General features: G+C 38.5%; 1 protein-coding gene and 1 long non-coding RNA gene across 4 annotated transcripts in view; both read right to left on the reverse strand.

Annotated features, from left to right (window-relative positions):
* Positions 1–767: 767 nt before the first annotated feature.
* The window catches only part of epas1b (endothelial PAS domain protein 1b), a 123,503-nt gene continuing 96,680 nt past the window's right edge, over positions 768–27,590 (reverse strand). For all 3 annotated transcript variants that reach the window (XM_081616070.1, XM_081616072.1, XM_081616071.1), the window contains 10 exons: positions 21,805–21,911; positions 14,225–14,372; positions 13,930–14,138; positions 13,599–13,831; positions 13,173–13,286; positions 11,375–11,877; positions 6,467–6,563; positions 5,819–5,906; positions 5,568–5,735; positions 768–5,225 (listed from right to left, as the gene is read on the reverse strand). In XM_081616070.1, coding sequence (XP_081472196.1) covers positions 5,074–5,225; positions 5,568–5,735; positions 5,819–5,906; positions 6,467–6,563; positions 11,375–11,877; positions 13,173–13,286; positions 13,599–13,831; positions 13,930–14,138; positions 14,225–14,372; positions 21,805–21,911 — 1,819 coding nt within the window. In that variant the 3' untranslated portion in view covers positions 768–5,073. The remainder of the gene's footprint in view (positions 5,226–5,567; positions 5,736–5,818; positions 5,907–6,466; positions 6,564–11,374; positions 11,878–13,172; positions 13,287–13,598; positions 13,832–13,929; positions 14,139–14,224; positions 14,373–21,804; positions 21,912–27,590) is intronic.
* Positions 9,756–11,367, reverse strand: LOC145555022 (uncharacterized). Its single transcript, XR_014091072.1, has 2 exons — positions 10,724–11,367; positions 9,756–10,215 (listed from the first exon to the last, which is right to left on the reverse strand). It is a non-coding gene; the product is annotated as an uncharacterized LOC145555022 (long non-coding RNA).

Consider the following 27,590-nt stretch of genomic DNA (forward strand, 5'->3'; position numbering starts at 1 on the left):
GTATTTCTAAATATAAAATTGCTGTTTTTCTGTTTTCTTTGATCAAATTTTCTGAAATCTTTGTTTCTGGTTGAAATTGTCAGAGCAGAAGCTCATCTAAATGGGAGGTGGGATTTCTCCTCTAGGGAAACGTTTCTAATTCAACTTATGCTTGGCCAACCCTCTCCACATTCAGTAGTGCAGCTCATTGTTTTAATGTGGTTTCAATGTCAAGAGCTGCTTAAAGAACAACATAATCCATCTCAGGAATTGTTCTGGTTTGATTTTTATTCACCATACTGGTTTCCTGTCAGTCATCTCTCTTTGGTCTCCAAAAACACCAACTTAACGACTGGACAATATTGCACTTTTATTTCCAACAACTAACATTTGAACAAATATCTAGTAAGGTGCTTTTTTGTTTTTACTGGAAAGTTATTTGAGTAATTCAAAAATTCTACTTTCTATACATAATTTTACACATAATCCCAGAAACAGATATGACTTTTTTCCACTTTGAAAGACGAGGAACATCTTATTTGATTAGTGATGAAATTGTTGTGAAAACTTTGTGTTAAAACAATTCTCATGTTTTGTAAAAGTAATTATTTTAGGTGAATGTGTGAAAACATAGAGGAAGGTTAATCTTGCTCTGACTTTTACTTTATTTGGGGGCTGGCCTACAAAAGACAGAATGGTACCACCAATGTTTAAAAATAAAAGTAAAATCATAACAACTGAAGGTTGCATTCATGTTAAGGTTTTGTGACCTGATGGCATACTTTGATTTTTTTTGTTTGTTTGTTTGTTTTATTTAGTTTTAGCCTGACCACAAACCAGAAGTGTGTTAATTTGAAAGGGTGAACAGTTGTCTTCCATTTTGTTCCTCAGATGTAAATGAAATTTAACAAAACTATCAGAGATTTGATTTATTGACTCTGAAGTAAGATGAGGTTATTTTTGCAGTATAAAATCTGCAATAAAATGTGTGATACTGGCATATCTTTCCCAATTAACATAACATTTGGCTTGCAATTAAAGTAAAGTAAAGTGTTGTACTGAAAAAAAGAGGCCTGTTTGATGATTTTCTTGAAACTCTTAAAGGAAATAAAGTTTTGCTAGATTTTAACTGTAACATACATGCACCTTACTGCCATTACCTATAGCATTACTGCCAGGAAATCCTCACTTCAGCATTCATCCAAACTAGAATAAAAGTTCAGCTTCTCCCTGCAGTCAAATCTTTTCCTGCTAATCCTAAAACCTTTCAAACAAGAGCAGCTTCATCAGCAGATCTGACAGATTCCTGTTTGTGTGAGGAACTAAGGAATCCATTTCCATGAGAAGTTCGTTTCTTTTTCATGGCAACATCTAGAACATTTTTTTTTCCATTTCAGCTTTATATCAACCAATTTCAGTATGATCAAAAAAGCCTCTCATCCAACTTTTTATTGGAAAACGAGATATTTTTCTAAATGAAGCAAATTTACTTCTGAAATGTCAAATAGTGGAATCATATAATATAAACTCAGTATAAACTGAGCTTTTATTTTACATGGGATTTTTGGATATTTAGGGAAGGTGTGAAGGAGTGATTAAATCATCAGTCAAAGTTATAAAAATATGTACCCTTTTACTAATTTGACTGTGATTCCTAGATTCTTAGATGTCATGAATTTCAGTGGTAGTTCTTGCGGTTAATGTTGTAGCTGTTCGTCTTTTCTGCTCCTTATGAACAACTCAAACCTGATAATCTGGCTAGCCTGCAGGTTGCCGCTTTACAGATATCCCACTTGAAACTCAAGTCCTTTTATAAATTTTTAGCTGATAGTGATAACCAGCCCATGCTAATAATAACAACAATAAGGCTACTGCTGTTTCACATGTAAAATGTAAATATTTCGTTGGAGCAGAGTAACCAAAAATATTTTCACAAAAGTTATTTGGAGGGAGCAAACTGTGCACTTGAAGGGTGAACTCAATACATGTTATGATAAGGCACATTTTATGGGTTCAAATAATATTAATTACAAAAAAAAACAACAAAGAAGAAAATAAAAAAAAATTCAGTGTTAATGGGACAAGAACATGTAATAAAAGTTCTAAAAATGACACATACATGGTTTATGAAGCACCATTATTTTATAGAAGCTACTTAAACTATGCAACTATGTGGCAACTTCACTTTCCTTAAAATATTTAAAATGCTACATGTCTGAAAAGTGAAACTTCGAAAACACATGTTCAACATTTTTACTCTGATTTGTTTTCCATCCATCCATTTTCTTACACCCTTGTCCCTCAGTGGGGTCGGGAGGGGTGCTGGTGCCTATCTCCAGCTAACGTTCCGGACGAGAGGCGGGGTTCACCCTGGATAGGTTGCCAGTCGCAGGGCAACACAGAGACACACAGGACAAACAACCATGCACACACCTAGGGTCTGATTTGTTTTTTTCCTCTTTTTTTGTGTAAAAGTAAGAACAACAGTACTGGCCAGCCAACAGATTTAACAGATATTTCAGAATAAAAGAGAGGAAAGAAAACAGGAGGGGGAGGGATGGGGAGGTGAGGGTGGAGTCCGACACCACAACATGGAAACAGGACGACAGGAATTGGCCCAGAGAGAGTTCTTATCTAAACAGCATCTAATGAAGAGGGGCGACTGAGGACAAAGTACCAGGACACAATAAACACTAAAAACACCATGTTCAACATTAGTTCTGATTTTAAATACATAACATGTATGTGTATAATTTCTATACTTTAAAAGTGGTCACCACACAAAGACATTAGCTTCGGAAACAGACAGCGAGACGCAGAAAAATACGGAAAAAAGGAGAGAAATAAGTTTCACTGAAGGCATACTGACATTGTCAGGGAGGAAATAAATTTATGAGGAATAATATTCTGTAACAAAGCTCTCTGGTGTTGGCAAGCCACTCTGGTGAGAATAAAACAGGAACTGGCCTTGTCTGATAACTGTAAAGTATATAAACTCTGCTTTCACAGGGTGCTGCTTTTATACAACGTTCACTTTTAATGTGAAAAATTTGTGACTTTCTTCTTCCTCTGTCCAGTTTGCACAGCGGTGAGCACAGAAGCATGGGCTGACCTCAGTACTCTAAAGAGGCGACTGAAACTGTATGACTTTTTTTCTACAAGCCGAACCCATAAAACCCTCAAACATTTCTACATAGTTAAAGTGCCGTCCTGATTGGCCAAGATGCCCATTTCAGTCCCTCCACACGCCCTCTGATTAACCTGAGTGATTGTCAAAAACACCTTTAAATCTCAATCTTTAAACCTCTCTTACAATCTCAAATTCCTTTTATTTATACCTTTTCCCCATACTGAAAATTGCCCTTTCCACCATTGTATTTGTTCATTTCTTCTTCAGTATTTGGAAAAGAAAAACTAAAAAGTTATACTTATGTATTCCTTGAAAATGATTACTTACTGATTTTTTTTCAGTCAAGGGATTTAAAAAATATATATTAAGTCAGTCTTGAATTGGAAACTAGTAGCAAGAGATGCACAGACAAATCGACTGCTATTGTACAATTTTATATTGATTAACTTCGAGTGATGAATAGCTTGGAATAAAATAAAAAAAGGACATTTATCAGATCAGTAAGTATACAGCTAACAGACAAACTCAGTGACGTCAGAAGCTTCTAGAAAGAAAACCATATTTTATACCAAGACATATCGACTGTTCATACAGGCTGCTACAACAACCATCTGGGACTTTTGAATGAACGAACTAACCCGGAGTCAATTGACCAAGCGATGAAATAAGAGCTAACTAGCTAGCTAGCTATGTAATGCAAGCAGCCATCATAGCAAACACAAAGTGCTAGAAGCTGTTTTATCATTTTGTCTTAATTTAAAATAAAAACTCAGTTTTGGTATGTTATCTCTGCTCCGCTAGCAACGAAAGGTTTATGAACAAACAAAACTAGACATCGGAAATTAGGAACAAATCTCTGATTTGTAATGGAATTAAAACCATATGGATTTAATTACTCTAGAACCATGAAATATAATAACAGATCTGTATTTCTCCGCCCTCCCCAGTCATCTGTGCACACCACTGCTGCTTTTTTATCTCATATAAAAATGTGTGCAAATCCAATTATTATGTGCAAGTTGAAAGTTTGGTGAATAAAATCGGCACAATAAGAAAGAAATACCCTGTTGTCATATAGGATGTTATTATAGATTAACACAGACACATTCAAAATAATCTGATTTAAGACAGAAATGTCTTATATTTAACTTACACAGGAGTACATGTTATACCACTATGAGAAACAAACAGAAGAATCTACTAGCTGACTGAGTAAGGACCCAAAATACACGAGAAGGCTAGTCTTAATACAGCAGTGTTGCATCAATTCAGTTTGGTTAATAAAAGCAGAAGGAATCATGTCAGTACAGACCGATGAAGGCTAAAGTAAAAAATATAAAGTAGGTCTAATGCTGTGACCAGTTTGTGTTACGATGCCTCAGGTCGAAGATGATGCGAGCTGATGAGAAAGGCTAAAGTTGGTAAACAAAAACAACAAAAGAGCACAATGTGTGTGCTGATGGGTAGGTAGAATATGTTCTCCTCAAAGCTACAAGGCCTGGGACTGCAGCTGCAGCTCCAGACATCCTGACAAAAGTTTAATACATAACACAAGTGAGAGCAACATGATATAATCTGTTAAATACCAGCATTGACCTTTTTCTCCTCTCCATGCTGACCTGTTTGATGTTGGTTGGTTACTCTTCCACTCAACCTGCACCTGGTTTATACCGCAGTATTTTAGGGTGAAAAAAACATAAATGTAGCTTGAGCCTGGTATTATACTGCATGCTTTAGTTTATGCTGAGAACTAGAGGCAGGGCAGGAAGAAGAGTGTGGGGCTGAGTAAGGCAGGATGTGGTCATGGATACTGTGCTCTACAAGTAGCTTCGTCTCAGGGCTCTGAAGTCGGCCCCAAGAGGTTTAGAGGCAGAGAACAGGCAGAAGTAACAGACTGCGGGCTGAGGCTCAGGGGTGATATTCAGGCTCTAAAGTGGGTTTGAGTCGGTGAAAGGCAGCGGGCTTTAGGTGCTCTGGTCCAGGGCTCGCAGCAGGTCACAGCCCTGGAGGAGGTGGAGGTTGCCCTGCAGTGGGACGTTGACCTCGCAGTCATAGCGGGTCAGCTGCGGCAAGCAGGAGGGCTCAAACGAAGGACCCAGCAAACGACTTGCTATGCCTGGAAGAGGACATAAACAAAAATGTTGGCAGGGGAAGTTTGAACGTCTTGCTTTTGGTCACTTTGCTAATTTTTCAGATGGAAACATTAGCAAGAATTGCTTCAAACGCAGCAAGAATGTGCCATCAGTTATAAGATCCTGAGGTTTAAGTCAGGATAAACACAATCTCGTGTGGACATGCATAATCAACTGTTAATAAAAACAGGGTTTCTGCAGGTTTCACCTTCTTTACCTACTTTTTGAGGTCAGTATGAATGACCTGTAACGTGAAATGTATGAAAGAAAATTGCTTATTTGATACTACAGTACTACAGAGTTCATGTAGCATAGTACATTTGTACCTGAAGAAATCAGGTTATACTCCGTGTAGCTGCAACTCTTTCTGGAAAAGGGTTTATCGTTTGGCCCACTAATCCCGTCCCCTGGATACCGTGACGTCCTGTGTTGTTGCAGCGAGGCGGGGAATGGGGGCCCGATGCCTGGAATCATCCGGCCCATCGTCGCCGACTCTGAAAAGAGACACAAGTTAACATGAAGACTCACGGATGTTTAGAACAACCAGGTGAGTGAAAAAACAAACACAGAAAGATACCTGTGAGTGACCCCACACTGAGGGAGCGGTCCATGCAGCCATCGCCCCTCATCTTCTTCCATATGGCATCAGTCAGCTTTCTTTCACCCTGAAAAGCAAAAAGTGCAGTAAGGCCATCCATCCTTCTAATGATCAAATAAAAAATTTTAAATGCACAAACTGCTCAAATCTTTTCAGCTCTTAATGACATGCACAGGAGCAAAGCAGTAAATGTTTGTAGTCGATATCCTAGTTTTAGCTTTCAAAACCAGGATGTTATGTTTTTGTAAAAGGAGCAATAGTAAAATATGGTCATTTGTACTTCAATGGTTTTTAATTAAATATAAAAAAAATAATAATAATTTCCCCCTTGTCTGTACTTAAATTGGCCAGGTATAGGTCAGGAGCTGATCTACTAGGGTGACAGGGGGTGGCAGTTGCCTTGCCTTGTTTCCCACCATATCTTTTAATCTACACACTGTATGCGGTGGTAAAAATGGACCTTTACGCTAACTGGAGCGCAGTACGCCTGAGTAGTTTAGTGAATAATGACCACTAAAAAAGACTGTAAAAGCTGCCAGTTATAGTTGTTAAAGAAAAAATTATTGGATCAAATAAAATAAAAAATTGGCCGCAAAATGGGAGCATCACTTTATAGGGAAAACTCACCAGTGCCATCTGGTTGAAGGTACGCTTGATGCTGTTATTCATGGCCACTCTTGCTGGATCCAGTTCTTTGTAGGCTTGCACAAAATTATCAATGGACCTTTACAAACCAATAAATACAAATATTCATGAACACATTCTGAGTTTTAAGGAACTGCAAAATGTCATTTTTTGAATGTGCAGCATTAAGTGATCACATTTACTGAAATTAAAAGCTATTTCAATCAAAAATATCTTAACAGATCTAGTTACATATTAACATAAGACTCCTTATACGACATCACCTTCTTGAACTTGTGAGTTTGTGGATAGTTTCTGCTTGAGCCACCATGAGTTTCTCCCCTTTTATGCCCATAGCAGTCAATGACACAGATGTATTCCTTGCAGCATGAGATGGTGCATTGTCATGCATGAAGATGATTTTGCTACATAAAGTACAGTTCTTCTTTTTATGCCATGGAAGAAAGTGATCCTTCAGGGATACTAAAGGGGGCAACCAGCTCTCTCCTCATGATTCCTGCTCAAAGCAGGACTCCACCACCTCGCAGTGGCAACTTTGTTGAGACGTGGTGGCCATCCACCGCTCATCCATTACTCCATCCATCTGGACCATCCAGGGTTGCACAGCATTCATCAGTGAACAAAACTGTTTTAAACTTAGTCTTCATGTATGTCTGGGTCCACTGCAACCATTTCTGCTTGTGAGCATTGGTTCATGGTGCCCTAAATAGTAGATTTATGCTACTACAGGGTTTGATCCTTCGCAGGATCCTACACCATTATTTTCATGGAACTCCAGAGGCACCAGCGGCTTCAAATAACTGTTTGCTGCTTTGTAAAGGTATTTTAACAGCTGCTCTCTTAATTTGAAGACAAGATCTGATGCTTTTTGGCAGCAGAGAAATCCTTTTTCTTTCCCATACTGCTTGAAACCTGAAGACAGCTTAATAATGTGGAACATCTTTCTTAAGTAGATTTCCTTTAATTGAGATCACCTGGCAAACTAATAAGCATAGGTATCTGAAATTTATTATAGTGACTCAAAGAACCCTGAGATCTACGAATTTAATGGAACAACAAAAATTAAATCTTTATGACACTTAAATCCAATTTTCATAATATTTTGGAACATGGTGTAAAACTCTTAAAGCTGCAGTAAGTAACTTTTACAAAAATATGATTTTATCATATTTGCTTGTTGTCACCTTGTTGTAACAGTTTGATATGAGACAAGTAATAGAGTATATGCCACGAGAGGTGGTGACGTATTTCCGTTTGAATTTATGCCACATAGATTGGTTCCGGGTCCTGCTTGCTCCTATTGTTTTTACCCAAAGCTGCAAGATCTCTACCATGAAAAAGACGCAAAACTTAAAATATCTGTGAGCTACTGGTACAACAACCGAGTTTTGTGGTGTGCCGTTGTGTTAGCCGGTACCATCCGGTGCTTAGTTTTTTTCATTTTCCTGCTGATATTTAGGCGACAGAGGACTGTAGCCAAAACTTAGCCACTACAGCTAACACCCGGTTTGTAGCTGCCTGCTATTTCAAAGCTTGAGGATATTGAAGATCCAGCGTCAGAAATGGGAAGACGGAGGTTAAAAGGCAGCTGTACGTGCTTCGCTCACTGGATTAATTTGTTGGAGGAAAATAATGCCGGAGGAAACCCACTGCTACGGGAACAGGCTGTGAACAGAGGCAGCGATTCGGCACAAGGTGAGTCAATACGTGTGTTGATGTTTTCGTTTGTGTTATACGGAGTATGAAATTATTTTTAGGCAACTCCTTAGCTTTTTTTATGTGACAATTATATAAAATACATTTAACATGCAGTCGGAGCGACGAGCCCCTCCGATACCGAGCAGGTAATTTAAGAACAGCAGAGAGCAGCAATGCTTCAACCCGAATTAGTCAGTCAGATTAAGGTCCAAAACCTTCGCTTTACAGCAGTTTAAGTGGCACCAACCCACATAAAAAACCCACAGAACAAATGGTACAAATCTGTTTCATAATTATAATCCACTTTAGAGTGAATTTTTCCACTTGGCTGCTATAATTTGTTCTTGCGTTACACAACGTAATTTCTCTTTTTTCCCCTCTGAGATTCTGCTTAAAAAATGAGGTTATGAAGTTACATCCTCCTGCTGCTTTTTGTTTTTAAAATGGCAAACTTAGGTTTGCCTCGACTTTTATAAACTAGTGCCTCTTATATGCATCATTTTTTGTATTACTGTTGGTGCAGATATTAGGCGAACACTGTGCTTTGCCTGCTAGTAGTTTAAATTAATTTCAGCTGCACACTTTCAAAAGAGTATTCAGATTTTAACATGCATTTTCTAAGTAGTATTTTAGTTCACTCTTACTCAGTAACTTCAGTGTTATTACACCTCTGAAACATTTTTTGCAGTTTCTTTGTGATACTAGAACTATTTCACTTACACATTTAATTTCCTGAGATATTGTCAATTTATTTTCAAGCGAAACTCTCAAAAAGAGCTGAGGATTTATTCGTTTTGATTACGTTGTGCAGCTAAATATGGACACTTAGTTTTTTTTTCTTTTTAATTTTTCAGGTTTGCATCGTAACACCTCGTGATGCGTTTCTGAATCATGATTGAGCCTCTGTGCCGATTACCTTTCTTCCACTGGATCCAAGCACCTGGACCAGCTGACAGCATCCATCAGTCCATGGTCTGCCGGATAATCACAACGTGGACTAACTTTTTATTTACAGTACTTGACTTTTTATTTACAGTACTTGGTTAAACTATGATCTTGAAGCCAGAGCACCAGATATGCAAAAATCTACCTGCAGACTTTGTTGGCTACCCTGACACTGCAGTCATCCTGGACGGGACTGAGCCGGTCTTCCTCTCCTCCAGAGTGACGAGTTTTCATCACCAGTAAAGGCAAAACAAGTCTGATGTCTGATTAGCTGCTAGGAAGTATATTATATATATAATATACTTCCTGGTATACTATCCTGTTTGTACCCACAATAAAATTTTATCTCATTTGTAATTCTCTACATTACACAAACTTTTTCCCCTTTTCTCAGTGTTTACGTTATATCAAGTATTTGCATGTAGATCAGGAATTTAAGTGAGATGTTAAAATGTAACACATTTAGGTCATACCAGCAAAGAAATTAATAAAGTAATTAAGTAATATGTTGTTAGTCATATAATTTAATATGCTGAATAAGGCTGGATGATACAAGATTTTTTTTCATACCAGATTTGATTTAATCGATTCCTCCCGTCCTCAATTTCTATAATAAAATCACAGAAAATACTTTTAAAAAGTGCCTTTATTTCAATCATCTGTTCAGTGAGTTGTATAAGGGAGCATTACGGTCAGGATACAATAAATTTTAATTGCAAGAATGTAGTCATCCTTACAGCAGAATAAAGATGAAATTTTATAACAATGTCTTAAAATTACAGCTGTTTTAATGATAAATAAAGATTCAGATTGATCTGATGTAACCAGCTCAGTCCATGTGGTTCTGACATTTGTCAGTAATCAAGAGGATGTACATTTCCACCTCAACTGACCAGGTAAGCATTAAGGTAAAAATAAAAAAATACTGTAGAAACAAATACTGTATACAAAACGAAAAAAGAGTAACTGATAGAAATACTTTATATAAAGAAAAGCAAAAACGTTAATAGCAGGAGAAAAGTTGTTGGCAACAATAGCTCAGCCAATCTCCCTCCAGGAAGCCATCAAACAGAACTGTCCAACTCCAACTATAATAAAAATTTTAAAAAAGAAAACGGAAAGTTAAAATGATAAATAATGCCAAATTAATAATTGAGATTTAATGTGTTCTGGAATCTATTGACATTTTACAAATTTCACAAATCAGAAGGTTTCACAAATGTTTTATTTATTCTGCTGTTAGTACAGAACAATCTACTTAGGTTTGAAATGTCTAGGTGTTATAGTTTTTAAAATACAACACATTAAAAAAGCTCAAGATAGTGAAAAATTAAGTGTAATCGCCCTTTAGCTATTTTCCGAATTAGATGCTACATTCGGAAGCTTCGACTGATAGCTTGGGCACAATATAGACAGATCTATATATGTTTATATAGATATATATCTATCTATCTATAAAGCATAGATATGTAGATTGCACAATGCACAGATAATCAAAACACTTAACATTTACATAGCACCTTTGTAAGCTTGCCCCTGTTAGCTACATCAGACATATGAGGCATTATGATGAATACAAACAATTTATTAACTTACCTTCGAAGTTAATACGTTTTGACACATCCAGCTTAAATCCTTTGTTGTTGGAGCGTTTCAGGACGTTTGAATAATTCTATAGGCATCATTAATAGTCCTGCAGGACTGAGGAGCTATTGTTAACATACTGTTGCCTGTGCACCGGAACCATTCTGTGTGGCATAAAAATGCGGAAGTGCTAAAACGGAAGTCCGTACCCTATTTGTGAAAACATCAATCTCTCCACCTCTTATTGCCATCTAAAGAAACACAACTCCCCACCAAAAACAACCAATCAGAGCCAGGAGGAGGGGCTTAATCTTGTCAATCATCCTCATGCATGCTGCTCTTGGTGGAGAAATAACTCACTGTTCCAGGAAACATGAGTTGCTATGCTAACTAGCCTTAGCATTTGTGGCAGGCTATTTTGTGGAAAACCAGCTGAAAAGGCAGGGTTCTGAGCACGAGAGTATTTGGCAATGCTAAGACCCGCCTCCTGGCTCTGATTGGCTGTTTCTGACTGCAGTTGACACAGAGAGAAGCTCAGTTTTTTCACAGATTATCCATCTCATACTATCACAACATGAAGATAAGAAATATGTAAAAAAAAAACATTTTTTATAAAAGTTAAACACTGCAGCTTTAATAAAATGTGCTCTGACGCAACCTCACCTCTGTTTGTGCACTAGATGTGATGTGTTCTGCTGGCAGGACGGGTGCTCTTCGCCCGACATGTCGTCAATCAGACAGGCCTTTGGCGGACGTTGCCGCTGTTGGTAGGTTATTATTGGGTCCGGAGGCCACTGCATGGAAGACAACGGTGTGCCAGCCAGGCCTTGGAAAGGGGGGTTCCGTATCGGGGGCATCATGCACAACCTCTGTCGCATTTCCATGGCGCCCGGGTTGGAGCTTCTCCTCCCACCCGTGGCCCAGGATGCTTGCGGTTGCGGCTGGTAGCGGTTCTGAGGCTGAGGGGGGCCGGTGAGTGGCTGGAAGAGGCTGGCTACATTGTTGCAGCTCTGGTGGATGTTGAGGTTGCTCAGACTACCTAGGGACCCCACTTGAGCCGCTTTCAGGGGCTCCGACTCCGAAATGATCGGATTGAGTTGGAAGTCCTCTCCGTCCATCGGGATGTAAGGAGCCAGAGTCTCCAAATCCAAGTCACTCAAATCCTCCTGTAAAAGAAGAAACAAACAAAATGGGTAAAAGGTTACGCTCAACTAAAACATTAATAGCAAAAAAAAAATCACATTAATATAAATACAAACTGATACAGAAGATATTTTAATTTATGGAATCCTGTAACAATTTGACAATGACCAAATTGTGTTTATTAAGTAGCAATGGATTATTTCAAATTGCATGAGTTTGAGTTAGTAGAGATTGCTAATAATTAGTGGATTAAGAACTTCACTTTATAAGATATAGAGCCAGAACATTTACTGACATTAAATCTCTGCAGCATTTCTAGTCAAAGTCTGCCAGCATGACTTTGTCTGGTGTCTGACATAATATTCTACTCTTATTTTGAAGTAAAACAGAAAATAGTTGCTGAACAAACTAATTCCTGTGGTAAAGTTTGTCTGATAATTCCTTTATCAGACAAAGTTGAGTGATAAGGATGAAATAAGTTGATAGAAGCTTCTACCAGTTTTTAATTGCTCATCTGGCAGAATTTGGATGCGCATTAAGCAAAAAAAGGAGAAATAACTTGAGAATAATTTTGTTGTTACATTTATGTGTAGCACAGGTTTATTTAGATCTAATCTTTATGTGGAGTATGTAAAAGAAAGAAGGTAAACCCTAAAAGTAATGTCATCTTACTGAGCAGTAATAGTATCAGTGCGTGGGGTGGTGAATATTAATAGAAAAGAGGTGAATGTTGTCACATTTCATGCACTGGTGGGGCAGATAAGGAATAGCTAAAAAAAATGCCAGTAATGAAGTATTCTTGGATTTCAGTTTTTCACAGATGACTGTGGTCCCAAACCGTCATGAATATCTGGGCTCCACTGTATTCATGTTTTACAATGTTTACCTTTTGTAAAATCTGTCTAAAACTCCGACCTTTAAAGCGTCTTAAAACATTCTCAACTCAGAACAAATGTTTCCCATTTTAGTCATTTGGACCGTTTACATATTCTTTAGATTTATTTTTAACAACAAAATGCTCAATCGGAGAGGAAAAAGATAATAATATAATAATGCTAAAGTTAGCATCTGCTCGGCAGCCTGGCACCTGGCCTAACAGGCTATTTTTTGTTTTATTAATTGTAAGCTATATTTGATTATTGGTAGTTAAAATTCTCAACTAGTTAACTGTACACTAACAGAGATTTATAAAATGTTCTAAAAAGCATTTTAAATACTTTTTAGCATTACGGCCCTGAAATGGAATAATTCTGCCTTGATTTTTGTTGTTAAACCCTGAAGTGGATGTTTGGTTCCCACTGGATATGATGCGTTGCACCTCTGTGTGTGCAGTGCTGTCATTTCCCTCAGTCTCCAGAGCAAACAGCTTCTCAGTGAGCTCCACCCTCAGGTCACTCTCCACTGAACTGTAGTAATCACCTGGGCTGCTGGGCTGCAGACGGAAAACGGCAAAATGAGATGAGTGGAGAAGCCGGGAGAACGGACAAAGAGGTAAAAGACATGAGAGAAAAGAAGAGGAGCAGAAGATTTGTCATGACAAAGGCTCCATTGAAAGCTAACAGTCTGATCCATCCAAACTTCCACCCCCGATATTCTCACACACTTTGGCCGCTTTGATTGACCTCACTGAACACAGACCGAATAATCCAGGATATAAACTCAATCAACCAGTGGCGGCCTAATTAAGCCATTCAACAAAACAATGGGGCTTCTCAGTCTTCCTCCTGATCATCCTCCTCCTCACCGTGGAGCAGCTGCTGAGGCTCGGGGTGGCGCTGCCCGGTGGAGGTTTCTGCTGCACAGTGAATGCCCCAGCTCTGTTAGGTGCGTCCCCAGGAGCTGGAGCCAGGGTCTGAGCTGTGGCCACAGGAGCCGGCTTTTGGCTCTCGATTGTCCAACATAAAGGAGGGGGCATGGGCGAAGAAGACACTGGGGTGAAAGACGCTGGCTGCTGGGACTCCTCAAACTCAGTGCAACCTAAGGTGAAGAAAACAAAAGTGAAACAAATAGTGTCTTTTTTGAGAGCAAAAACATCCCAAAAGTTTTCCAGAAAATTGTCAGAGGTTCAAACTGACCAAAGTCGAGGGAGATGATGGTGTCTCCAGGAGTCGGAGCCAGTTGAGCCAAATCTTCCGGCTCTGTCTTGAACTTCTTGTAGAGAGAAGCTCCTGATTCTGCGTTCTTGCTGGCTCCTTCAGTGGTGAAGAAGCTGCTCATATTTGGCGGCTTGAACAGTGCCTCTGTCTGCTCCAAGGAGAAAATGACTGACTTCTCCTCCACGTCACTGCACCGTGTGAGAACAAACAGTAAGCTTCCAGGAGTCAGAACAACAAACTCTTCCAGGCATTTTGCTCAGAAAGTCTTCACTACCTCAGGACGTAGTTGATGCACATGATGCACTGAGCTTGAGAGTTACGGCTGTTGTAAATGACGGTTCCCTGAGTCTCCACCCAGACGTAGCCGCCGTTCTTGGCCAGCATACGGTACTGACCACTCACTGCCTGACCCTTGCTGCACACTGCAGAGAAAAAAGTGGATATATATATATATATTATATATATATATAGCACTCATGTTCATCACCACAACTGATTTATATTCAGCTACAGAACTGTAGTTGAATATAAATTGTTTGAGAAAATCATTTTCAAAAGTCTTGTCAAAGATCAGGCCGTTACTGGGATACGCTTCAATCTAAACTGTTCCTTGTAGCTCTGCCTGGATGTTTAGGTCCTTCTCTGAAGATGAAACTCTGTCCTAGAGCCAACAGAAGACTAGGGGTTTTTCCTGTCCTTTTGATGCATTTATCTCCATGTAAACTCTAATCATCTTCTCTGTTCTGGCTGAAAAAAGTCCCCAGGGGATGTTTCATGGTGAAGATTGTGTGTTCAGGGTGACGTTTAGTGTTTCCACAGATTGTATTTGGATTTTTTCTGACCAGAACAACGTTTTGGTTCAGATTATTGACTTCAGCAAATGCCTGTTAATCAGCCATCAGCTGGAATCATCTGGCCTGAATGAAACACCTCAAGCATGCGGCACCTTCAGAACCATGGCTGGGGCACACTGGTTTAGGCTCATTTTTCATGCTTTAACTGTGGTACCAATGTCTTGGAGGTTTCTATTTTTAAAAGATTGACTTAGCTGTGCTCTTTGTGATAAAAAAAAAAATCAGACACATTCTACTTCGGTAAAACTGGACTTATGTTTCTGGTTTTAAGGGAACTACTTCAAAAATTTTAACTGACTCAGAATCATGACTTTGCCCAATCATTTTATTCAAAAGCATCTCACAAGCATCTGTTGCAAAGAGTCCCAGATCAACCAAATGTGTGTTAGCATGACAAAGCTAGATGTTTGACTTTAATATTAAGCTGAGAACGGGATCTGCTGGCTTCAGTCCAGGGTTCAGCGCTGGCGTGGGAAAGAAGCATGACTGGTCAAAACACGTACATTAGGCCACTGTGTACACACCCACTGTGGGTGTGTGTGTCTGAGTGACTCCCTGAGGACGTTTAGGCCAGCGCTGCATGTACAGCAGGGACGCTGTTCTATGTGCTGATCAACAGGCTGCTCACGTTGGCTGGGAGAGCAGAGTTATGCTGACAGAGAGCGCTTTTTATCTGGTTAGCTTCCAGCCAGCTAATGTTTGGAGACCCCTTGGAGCTGAACTACATCATAAGCACCAGAATCACTGATTATATATTACTCAAGCATAAATTTGTTGGTTGCCCTGAATTTTCATGCATTTTTCTACACATTTTCATATAAACGTTTTGTAAATGTTTCTGTTTCCCAACAGGATGGAGAAAAGTTAGATTTAAAGGGCCTGCGTGGTTCCTACAAAACTGGTCTCATTCTGGACCGGATTTAAGAATCCATCCATGCAGGATTTATCAGAGGTTTCCGATGAGGTGACAAATTCTTGGGTATTTTAATATTAATAACAGAAAAATTACATAAAAACTGCTAACAAATCTATTTAAAACAAATATTTTGAGAAGAATTTGGGAATATTAATGTTGATAAAATACTTCATACAAAAAAAAAAACTAAAAGAAAATATGAGAAAAAATCCAGAAAAATAATCATCAAAGACGTTTATTTGAGAAAATTTGATTAAAAAATATAAACCTGAGGTTTCCATTGAGTTCAGCTTAACAAATATTTATTTTTGAGAAGTTTTTTTATTTCTTTAATTTCTTTCATTCATTTCTTTGAGACAATTTCTTGTATTTTTCTGTTTTCTATTCAGCGCAAAAAGACAAATAAATAAATAAATAAAATGAAGAACAGCAAAAATATTGTTTGTCGATTTAGTAACTTCTTCCTACAACAGTGTTTCTCAAACTTTTTCAGGCCAAGGACCACTTAACCCATTGAACAAACAGTCACGGACCACCTACCCTGAAATTGCCCCTGCAATAACACATCTCAATATATAATGCAACTTGAAATTAAAATATTAGTCTCTTAACTCAAATATTGTTGTTTTCTTTGTTCATCCTAATTTGAAGAGTGGTGCTGTTTGGTAAATGTGACTGGCCACAACAAAGCCATGAACACATCTACTTGGGCTTTTTGAGTTATTTACATACCATATTTTCCACACTATATGGCGCACCGGATTATAAGACGCACCTTCAATGAATGGGCTATTTTAAAACTTTTTTCATATATAAGGCGCACCGCATTATAAGGCGCATAGAATAGACGCTACATTTAGGGTTGTCACCCGTACCGTACAAATGTGGATGTGTAATAATAAAGAAGTGGTCCCTGAGTACTTTATATAGCAGGCGGCCCCAGTCATTGTTTCACTCACAGTGTTGGTGTTGCGATATTGTGCCCAACTGCTTTCTGGGTAACACAGACCAACCGACACGCTGCCGCCACAGCCTCTGTCTCTCTTCCCCGCACCCTCACCCCTTGGTCGGCGAGGAGAGCCTTCCGCGACTGGGCCGGGGCGTGGCCGGACGATGGTCACCCTTCTTCGCGCACAGCATGTTCGTGGAGAACGTGGTGCTAAATGATCTGCAGACGACCTGATTATCAGGTCCGTAGGTAGATAGGTCAGTCAAACTTTAACAAACCAGCATTCTGACAACTATCCCAGCATGCACCGCGCACTTCTTCTTCTACGGGCAAAATGAAGTCGGTGGCTGCTTACCATAGTTGATAGACCTGTTGTGGCTCAATATTGGTCCATATATGAGGCGCACCGGATTATAAGGTGCACTGTCGGCTTTTGAGGAAATTGAAGGTTTTTAGGTGTGCCTTATAATGCAGAAAATACGGTATTCTAAAAGTGTCTAAGCTTTCCAATGACGTCAAACACATGGAAAGAAGTTGTTCTTTATTACCAAGTGTTATGTGCATTAATAACATTTAGAACTATTTGTGATTTAGAAGCACAATTAAAGAAAAATAGACTTCAGTTGCTTTAACAGAGACAAAAAATCCTTTTCTGCACCATTCCATCCATCCATCCATCCATCCATCCATCCATCCATCCATCCATCCATCCATCCATCCATCCATCCATCCATCCATCCATCCATCCATCCATCCATCCATCCATCCATCCATCCATCCATCTTCTTTACACCCTTGTCCCTTAGTGGGGTCGAGAGAGGTGCACCATTAAATATAAAAATTCATGACTGAAAATTAACCCATTTCTATCAATTGTATTCATTTATTGTGTTCATTTAACGTAATAATTTTAATTAAACAAAAATAACAATAGCTGTTGATCTGAAAGCATAGCATTACCAAGCAAATTCATGAAAAACGAAGAACAATTCTAACCTGAGCAATTCCGACCTCTAATCATTCAAAGGAATCCAGTTGCTAGTGAGTGACACATCAACACAGTAAACTAAATGAGTTAGTTTACTGAGTTTACTCACAATTTGAGCTCACGTCACAGCAAATAAACGGTCGTTTACATGCAGTACCTTGCAGACCACTAGTGGTCTGGGGACCACAGTTTGAGAAAGACTGTCCTAGATGTATTTTCACATGCATAAATATCAGTTTTGGTACTTATAAAATAATTGAAACATGACACTTTTGTCTTTCCATATGTTCTGCGCTCCTCATTTTTCCCATGTTTTCCCACAAGTCAGACAAGACTTCTGCTTCTTTAAATTTTAGATTCAAACCAGATCAAACTTTATTGCTACAGATGCAGTTCTAACACAGATCTTCACTTCATTCAAAGCCTCTCCTCTCCTCCTTTCAAGTCTTTTCCAATCATTAAGGACATGCCTGGCAGGAACGTCTGTTCTCGGGAAGGTACCAAAAGCCTCCAAACGTTGGACCTCACCACCAGTTCTGGTTAGTTTTATTGTTTTTTTAAACTAAATTTGGACAGAATTTCCACAGTAAAATGGCATTATGTAAAAGGAAACATTTAGCTGGTATGGCTTTTCTCATAATATTAGTTTATTTTTCATAATTAGATCCAAACATATTTCCCCTCTCTTTTGGTTAAAACTTTCTTTGCTATAAAATTTAAAGCTTCATATGAAAATGTTCCTTAACTTCATCAGAAAACAGATGATAGATTTTGTTCTTGAAGAGAAACGTTGTGTGAGTTCAACCATAAAACATGACCAGAAGTTTCTCTGTTTACCAGCTCAAATGTTGTCGTTTTGTTATCTATCTAAATCAATGGCAGAAATCTATTGGAGACGTTTTATCTTCAAATGTTTTTGTCTTTCCCTTCAGACCACAGGTTATGTTTCAGGGGGTTGTGCTGGTTCGAGCGTTCCTGTCAGTACAGAGAAAAACCCTGACACCTCAGATCCTCACTGGCACACAGATGCACACAAACAAACAAACAGTGTCATTACATTGTAGAAGAGGGCACCTGGTCCCCCCACCCATTTCCCCCCCTAACCACCTCCACTGGTTTTGGGTTTGTGGCATCAGAGGTGTGCAAACCTCATCAGGCCATCAGTGGCTTCACTTAATTTGATTAAAGACATCTTAATGCCCCACTCTGCACACACACCCACCCACCCACCAAGAGAGAGAGAGAGAGAGAGAGAGAGAGAGTGAGAGAGAGAGAGAGACAGACAGACAGACAGACAGAGAGAGAGAGAGAGATACCAGAAACATAGAAACAGACGTAGAAGTGATCAGGTATAAAACCTGCCAGCTTCTCACAACAAACTCTCAGTCATTTGCTCAACCAGCAGATAAGAACAAGGGACATTTAAACTTCTAAAAATGATTAATTTGATCACAAATATACTCACAGTATAATAATAGATACAATTTAGTTTGCAACTCTGAGCTTTTATATCTCTTTATAGTTTTTTTATAAGCTTGATGAGACATTTTTAAGGGAAATAATTTGCTCTCAAGTGCTTTTCTGATTCATTCTTGATTATTTTTGGATAAAGAAATCATAACATTTTTGGATTGAAGCGCCTGTCAGTGTTGTGGTCAAGACCACCTAACCCGAGGCCAATACAAGACCAAGACCAGAGTGTATCGAGACCGAGACAAGACCAAGACTTTTAGGGTCCGAGACCAAGTCAAGACTAAGACCGAGGGAAGTCGAGACCGAGTCAAGACCAAGACCAGCGGCCCATACTACATGACACAATAAAAAATATGATCAAAATTGCTTCTCAAATTGATCTGAAAGATCCATATTCCCATAAAAACACTTAGATATTAAATACTTAATACATTTTACAAATATTAAATATTCCATCTCTGTGCTACAATCCGTGGTGGTCTCGGGCCATCCCTAAAAAGATAATGCCCTGGGCGTTTGCCCATTTTGCTCATGTCAGAAACCACCACTGTCTGCACCATTAAACATAGCAATTGAGGCAATGCCCGGATGGTAAATAACGGCCAACTATGAACACTGACCAAGGAGCAACAAGCAAGAAGTAACCAAGCACAAGACGCTTATCGTGACTGTTCTCTCCCTCTCTCCCGCTACATGAAGTCAGGCAGTCTGACACCATTGCACACGTTACAGCTGCCACTTTGAAAGAAAACAATCAAAGAGCAATGTGCATGCTCTTTCATTCTTGTGTTTTAGTTATTTGTTAATTGAAAAAATATCAACTTACATAATTAAATAAAATAATGATACCTACTGCAGTGTACGCAGAGCATTACAAGAATAAAGAATTGGTGTTCTGTCAGGTCAGATCGTCATACGCTTAGCACGAACTCATGGCTATATCTGTCAGACATCATTACCATAAGATTTCATTTAATCAGCAACATTGAATCATGACGTAGATCGTAATACACTCTGTTATTAACAGTTGTATGGCATCCTGACTTTGCGGTTAAGTAGGTCAAGAAGTTTTACCATGTGTTGTAGCTGACTCCAACTGCAGCCAGACCCTGCTTTAAACACACTTTGAAACCACGAAAACACATGTATATCTATATAGTTATCATTGAAAACAATTTAATGACTTATTTTCGTCATAACTTGTTGCGTAGGGTGAACTGACAACTCCTCTGACGGTCGGACTTCTTAATGCGCATGCAGGCATGGTACTCACTGCATGTATGTTATTCTGACAGCGTATGGTAATCTGATAGAACAACGCCTCTCAGTGACACTCCAGTCCTATCTAATAAGTAAAGAGCCGTGCGGAAGAATCGGACTGTTTCTGAATGTCACATCACTATATTGGAGACTTTTGGACACAGCATTGTCCCATATGTGTGAAAAGTCAGTCAACATCTCCGCACAATAATTCAGCACAGTGAGTGACTTTTTTTCATCAGAAATGCTTATGTGTCTCTATACAGCTAGCTTTGCTAGCATCATGTCAACGGAGCTTACCTTTTCTTTGAGCTACTTTTCTAAGTGACGAAAAAAGTTAGACGTTGTGTCCACTGTCTGTGAAAGCGAAGCGATGCTGAGTTAGCTGTGGTCATTGGATTTCTTACGATTTGTGCAGCACTATTCTATTACTAACGATTAGACAGACATCTTCTGCCGCTGAGAGAAAACCACTGCGCATGTCTTGGAGCGCCGCATGCGAGTGAAAGGTGGGGAGAAGAGGGGGGAATAACAGAAACACGTAATTGCTTGGATTTTAATCGGTGCGTTTTGCATCCACCGAAAACAAAGATGTTAACAAATAAACTGGACAGTACGCTGTGCGCTTAGTGATATTTTCACAGTTGCAGTCTCGACTGGTCTTGAAATAAAATGCAGAGTCCTCAGCGCCCGAGACCGAGACAAGACCGAGACCAAATGCGGTCGAGTCTGAGACGAGACCAAGACCATCAAAACACTGGCGCATGTTGTTATACGTTTGCTCAAACTGATAAAATGTTGAAGAAATGCAGTAATAGATAAAAAAACATCTATTAATAAGGGATGACAAATGTTATCCCTTATTAATGGATAATAAGGGCACGACGTTATCACGTGGCGAACACTGCCACGTGATAACGTAATCCCAGCCAGTATTCTCTAGCTTTCTTAGGGTATAATAGCTGTGGTAACTAGGCTGTTATAACACCCAGTTACCACAGCTATATTAGCAGCTAGTTACTGCTAGCTTCAACTGCCTCAAGTCACAGACCATAATAAAGATGAGAAATAAAACACACACAGAATATCCAAGATTAAACAGTCATGCCATGACAAAATTTAAGCCCTGAGATTTAATGTATTTAATGTTAACTTAAATCTTCTAAAGGAATTTAAGACAGTTTAAGGCCTCAATGTTAGAATCATGAATTTAAGACTTTTTAAGGATGTGTTAACAGCCAGAAATCTCCAGCTTTCAAATGGATCTGTTGAAGTCTCAGTCCGGCTGTGGGACTTTCTAACACAACTTTTAGAGATTTCTGAAGATTGTAAAATTTATATTTTTAGTCGCAAATAAAGAAAAAGTAAAGACTTTCTAATGAAATGAGAATTAGCTTGAACATGCGTGACTTACAGTTATGGTGGCTCTTAGTGACGCTGTCTGAGTCGAGGGCGTGGTAGAACTCATAGACCGATCGACCCAGCAGGTCCTCAGGGGTGTAACCCATCAACTCTGTCACCCTGCAACACACACACGTTTAATCATGTTATCATTCTCACAATTAATAATACTGTACCACATCACACTCCTCTGCGCTTCAAAAGGCATCACGCATGATTTCAAAATCAAACAGAATAGTTTGATATTATTCCAAGAATCATTCACATTCTCTGTCTGAGAACGATTAATCTCTCCGTCACTCTCATCACAAGTTCATCTCCTTAATGAGGACTCCACCAACAGCTCTGTTGCCTTAAGGGAAGAAATCCCCTTTTTCTTTTACTTCTGTCTAGCTCTTTTCAGCACATCAGTGTACAAGGCTTGGAAGAGAAATGTAGGATTAAAATATAATGTTTAAGGTGCAAACTGATACACAGAAAAAGTTTGATCAAATTACAACAAAATTTTTGGGGATTTTGTATGACTGTTCAACTCAAAGAAGCATATGATTGCAAAGAGGAAGGGATATTTTAAATTGATGAATTTCACATAACAAAAATAGCATTTTATATTGTGTCCCCTTTACTGAGATGCACGATAATGCAATCCAGTGAATTGTAAATAGAATACATATTTAAGTTATAAAATGGTTCAAAGTCTAAGATTTAATCCAATTCAGAATCTGCAAAGTTGCTGTACATACACTCTCCTAGTCCAATTTAACTAAGTCTGAACAACTTTACAACGTAAAGCATAGAAAAAAACATCAGTTTCTAGATATGTAAAGCTGGTTGAGACATTTCTGAAACAAATGTGCATCTTTTGCATTAATTGCAGCAAAAGATGTGTCTATAAAGAACAGTAGAACCTGTAAAGCTGAAAACAATAATTTCTAGATTTTATTAGTCTTTTTTACAGTGTATGTCTGTTCCCCTCCACTTTACAATCAGGCTTGTGCTACTTCATAAATCCCAATTCAATAAATTAAAGTTTTAAATTGCAACAAATACTTTTGCATAAAAAAATTACCAAGAATAAACAAGCACTGGACAAATATTACTAAAGTAGCCATTAAAGAAAAACAAATGGGGATAAACTTTCATATAATGTTAACTATTTTGCAAAAGACATGTGTTCGTTGTCATAATGACATGTGAGCATCCTAGTTTAGAGTTTCTGATTCTTTTACATTATTCATATCCATCTGCTAGTTTGACATGCGTCACAAAGTCAGTCCACTGCATAGAGTTGATGTGCAGGTTTTAAAATTTGTGGCAAGACTTTTAAATGTCTGTTCATACTAAACTGGAGCTGATTTACAAAGAGGAATAAGCAAAACTCTGGGTTTCCAGATGTGCACAGCTGATAGAGAGACACTCCAAACATAGCTGAAATTGGATTTTATGTTAGGAGATCAAACATACCCAGCCTCGCAAAGTTTTTCCTCCCCTTTCACCTTTTCACATTTCGTCACATTACAACCAACAGACTTCATTCATTAAATGTGAAAATTGTATGTATTCCACCTCAACAATATGTTGAACTTTTTACGCCTTTCACTGTTCTTACAGTTGTTTCCTCTTTTATTATTGGACTTATCTGTTAGCTGTTCGGGTCAATTTTAAGCCTGCCATAAATCAAAAGCATCAGGTCAAAGTTCACTGGTGGAAGAGACTCTTCCCAAAATAAGAGCTGAACCCAAACTTTCAGCAGGAAATGACCCGGGAGCCAAGGATTCAGGAAGCTAAACCACAAAAAGAGGAACAAGATAAAAATATGATAATTGTAGATAGCCTTTAGCTTTACTTTTTCCATGGAAAGCTAAAGCATGCATTTGTGGTCAAACTCTCGGAAGAAGGATATAACTGTTCTCGATTTAATTTACAAGTTTAACATCTTAAAATGGAAACATTAAAGATTTAACACATTTTTACTCTAGAATCGTGGTGGCAGCAGCTCTGCTACATTCGTTCCGATTTGTTCTTTTACTTATTGGTATTGCAGCTTTGGAAAATTACTCTTTTTGGTCTGGGATGCTATGCAGCTCTTTGTCACTTTCAGACAGTTGCCATGATAACAAGGTATTGTTTATACTTTGTAGAAGCTAGACAGCATCTCAAAAGCTCTAATGATATCTGAACTGCCATATCTGAACTATAAAATGTTACGATTTCTTGTACTCTGTTGCATAAAGAATCCTGGCATTCACCCTGGAATGCCTTTGTTTCACGCTTTAAAACAGAAATGCTACTAAAACAGAAAACTGAGTTCTCTTATAGTCTGCAGCTGATTCAAGCTGTAAAAAATGAGAGAGAGCAGGACTTCTCTCTCAGTTAATCTGTTTCAGCTCTTTCAGCCTCTGTGATTGACTTTTGGAAACTTAACAGTTAATGTTAAGTTAGTGTTAAGTTAGTGTGTGCATTTTCAGGAGAACACACAGAGATTGCAGTTTAATAATGCTGGTCTTGCCAGTTTAAAATTTCATATGCACATATGTGCTAAACTTAGATAGTATCAAAATTAGTGTTTTTCACAAATCTTCAATGGAAACACCTTTTTCACATCACGAGTCATGTGATCAACAAGTGGAAACCTGAAGAAGACAACAGGAAGTAGTTGGAGGACGACGGCGCCGCATGGTTTCTAATGAATGATTGCATGAACAAACTTATTCACGTGTGATTTTAACTGTGTTTCTTATTTAATAGTATGTCACAATTGTGAAATTGTGTTTTTTCGACATTAGCAGAATATCGACAAAGTTTTGCATACATTTAAACACAGTTGGCTCTATATAGAACAAAGACTGATATTTAAAGAGACTGATATTTAAACTGTAATCGTCAGAAGCTGAAAGATGCTTAAAATGAAATACTGTAGATATCGCCTGGAGATGTTCGTTTATGACTGTTTGAGAACATTCTGTCATTTAATTAATTTAAATTTCTTTCTTGAAGTTTCATCTGCAGTTTCTGGCTGATTCCCATTATACCAGGAATAAAACATGACATTTTTCTTGGTTTTCCCGAGAAAAGTTAAAACTTTTTAAAATCCTAAAAATCATCTACAGACATTTTTCTTCTTTGAAAGTTCAGAGAGGTTTTTCAGAATTAATATCTTATTGGAGCTCATTTTATAATTTTAAAGCTTGAAGTGACATTCGGTGTTTAAAGACAAATCCTCGTAGATTTCACCTTCGAGAAAATGTAGAGGTTTGTTTGTTTTAAGATGACAGATTATCCAATATGGGGATTTATGGAGGAAACCTCACCTACTTTCAGATGCAAACCTTCATGGGAATTAGTTAATATTAATCACTACATTGTCAAAAAAAGAGAAGACTTCCAAACTCTTACTAAAGACCATGTAAGCTGTGTAAACGGAGGATTTTGGACTAGCTGACACTTGTTGAAGCAATGTTCTCTTTCTTTTCATCCTCTTCTCTTCACCTCTCCTGTTTTGTTTTCCATCCAGCAGGAGCTCGCACTGCCAGAGCTGGGCTAAAGAAACACTCTGTCCTGTTCTCTAATGAGACCCCGTCCTTGCAGGGCCTGCATACCCACCCAGCTACTCATTTGCGTAATTAGAGAAAAAATTCAAGCAGCTATTAAACTGGACTTAAAAAGGTCAAAAAATAAAACCAAACACATGAAAGCAGCTTGTTGTTTTTGTAAAAGCTCACACTTTCCTTCAGGTGGGAACCTTTGTGCTACATGAGCACCTTGATACGGTTATATGCGTGAGTGCGTATTGTGTAACTCCAGTTTCTGCAAAAGAAATCATAAATAAATCAGTTATTGTGCTTTAATGTTGCTAAATGTTGTTTTATGTCATTTATTTGTCTAATGATCAAACAAATCAGCAGCAAGAAACAAACAAAAAAATCCTTTGATTGTGTTTGGAGTTTCCAGGATTGACGACAGACAAAAATGTGTCCCTCCACTCTGACAGCGTTCTATTGGGGTATTAATATTTCATCCTGGGTTTAGAGTGCACAGAGTCATTCTTGCTAAGTCAAACTGATCAGTCAACACACCATCATTACTAAAAGTGGATCTTTTGTGTGTGGGTGCTGCTTAAATAGCCGTGTTTTAATTGGCAGAAGTCCAGTGTCCGAATCGGCATCTCTGCAACTCCGCTGAACTCTGACAGAGTTTCTGTAAGAAATCCAATGCTCATATGGTTTTTGCAACAGTGTGTTTGAAAATTTGTGGAGGGATCTTATACAATTTAGAGTTTATTTTTGAAATAATTTTGAAGTCAGAGAAAATATAATATAATGTCCAAGAAACATTGTTACGTGCAGTGGTGACTGCATGCGTGTTTCCCTATTTCAAATTGCTGCTGAGCTCATACAGCTTCAGCAGGTGCAGCTGACTCCACTGTGACTCTTGATGAGCAGCGTATGAATCTAGGTTGGGAACAGATCTCAGTTCCTCTTGGTCAATTGGGCAACATATGTGCTGCAGCTTTGTGGAGGCTTGTGTAGATGAAGATGCCAGGTTCCTGGTTTCTCCCAGGATAGTTTGCTGGAGGATTGTTTCTTATTAGAAACCCTGGATTTTGTTATTTACACTCTATTTTTTGTTCTTTAAATTTTTCCCTAAAGAAAAACTGCCACCTTCAAGATTCTTCCTGCCTTATTTTTAAATAAAATTTCAACTATACTCTCCACATTTTGCCTCTTCACTCCCTGGCTATTTGTTACTCTCCCCCCAAGCCCCTAAACTGTCTTCGGGATGTAATAAACACTGAAATATTTACCAAGATATTTAGATTCAACATAATAAACATGACTGTTTATTTTATTTTTATATTTTCAGAAAAAATGGGAAAAAAAGACAAAAAATATTCCTCTTTACAAACAGCTATTGTTACCTCAAACCAAGAATATTGTGGTGTGAGATTATTAGGTCTAGTGCTGGTATCCCGGTGTCTCATGGTTTTAAAATGGTACGTTTACTAAAATCACAAATTTTTTCAATGAAAAGTCAAATCAAGAAGCACCTGAAATATGAATAACGGCAATTCCATAACAGCTACTGGAAAATTTTAAGTTCCAGTTGCCATTAGTCAAGATGCTGAAAACGTACAAGTGTCAGTTTAAGCTTTTTGCATATCTTCTAGATTGCATGTCCATGTTTTAATATTCAGTAAATAATATTTTACACAAGTATCTGATGTATCTCCACAGATTCATTCAAAATGCTGCCTGAGGCATTGTTTACTCACAGCTCTGCCTGCTTTGTGCTGCTTGAGGTCTGGGAGACAGCAGAACAATTCACCCAGGCAGCTTAATGGTCAATTGCTCTTCAAAATCAAACAGGCAGCTGCTGCTTTCATGTGCCAAATTGGCCACCAGGCTGGTATTATGCAAGCGATGATGGCATTATGACGAGGTCATTTTGATGACAAACATGCAACCAGGACTTCCGGTTGAATGGCGGTGCAGTGAGTTGCGTCTCCTTTAGGTTGGCTCTTTTTTCGATTTTTGCCAGGCACTTTTTCTCGGCTTCGACCTCAAACGATATAAGTAATATTTACATTGTACACAATTTTTTTTGTTTGGTCACTAAAATGCCACCAAGGCCTGCTGAAGGAGGAAATTCGATCCAGTCTCACCAACTGCCTGCTCCTGCTGGTGAATCCTCAACTAGTGGTTAGTCCTCTCCACCTGTGTCAGAGGCTGCAGTTAGAAATGTCAGCAATCTTAAAAAGGAGCTACTTTCAGCTCTTCAGGATATCTTTGCTGCTACACT

The sequence above is a fragment of the Poecilia reticulata genome, chromosome 15, assembly GCF_904066995.2.
Source record: "Poecilia reticulata chromosome 15, P_reticulata-male-v2, whole genome shotgun sequence".
In the NCBI taxonomy this organism is placed as follows: domain Eukaryota; kingdom Metazoa; phylum Chordata; class Actinopteri; order Cyprinodontiformes; family Poeciliidae; genus Poecilia; species Poecilia reticulata.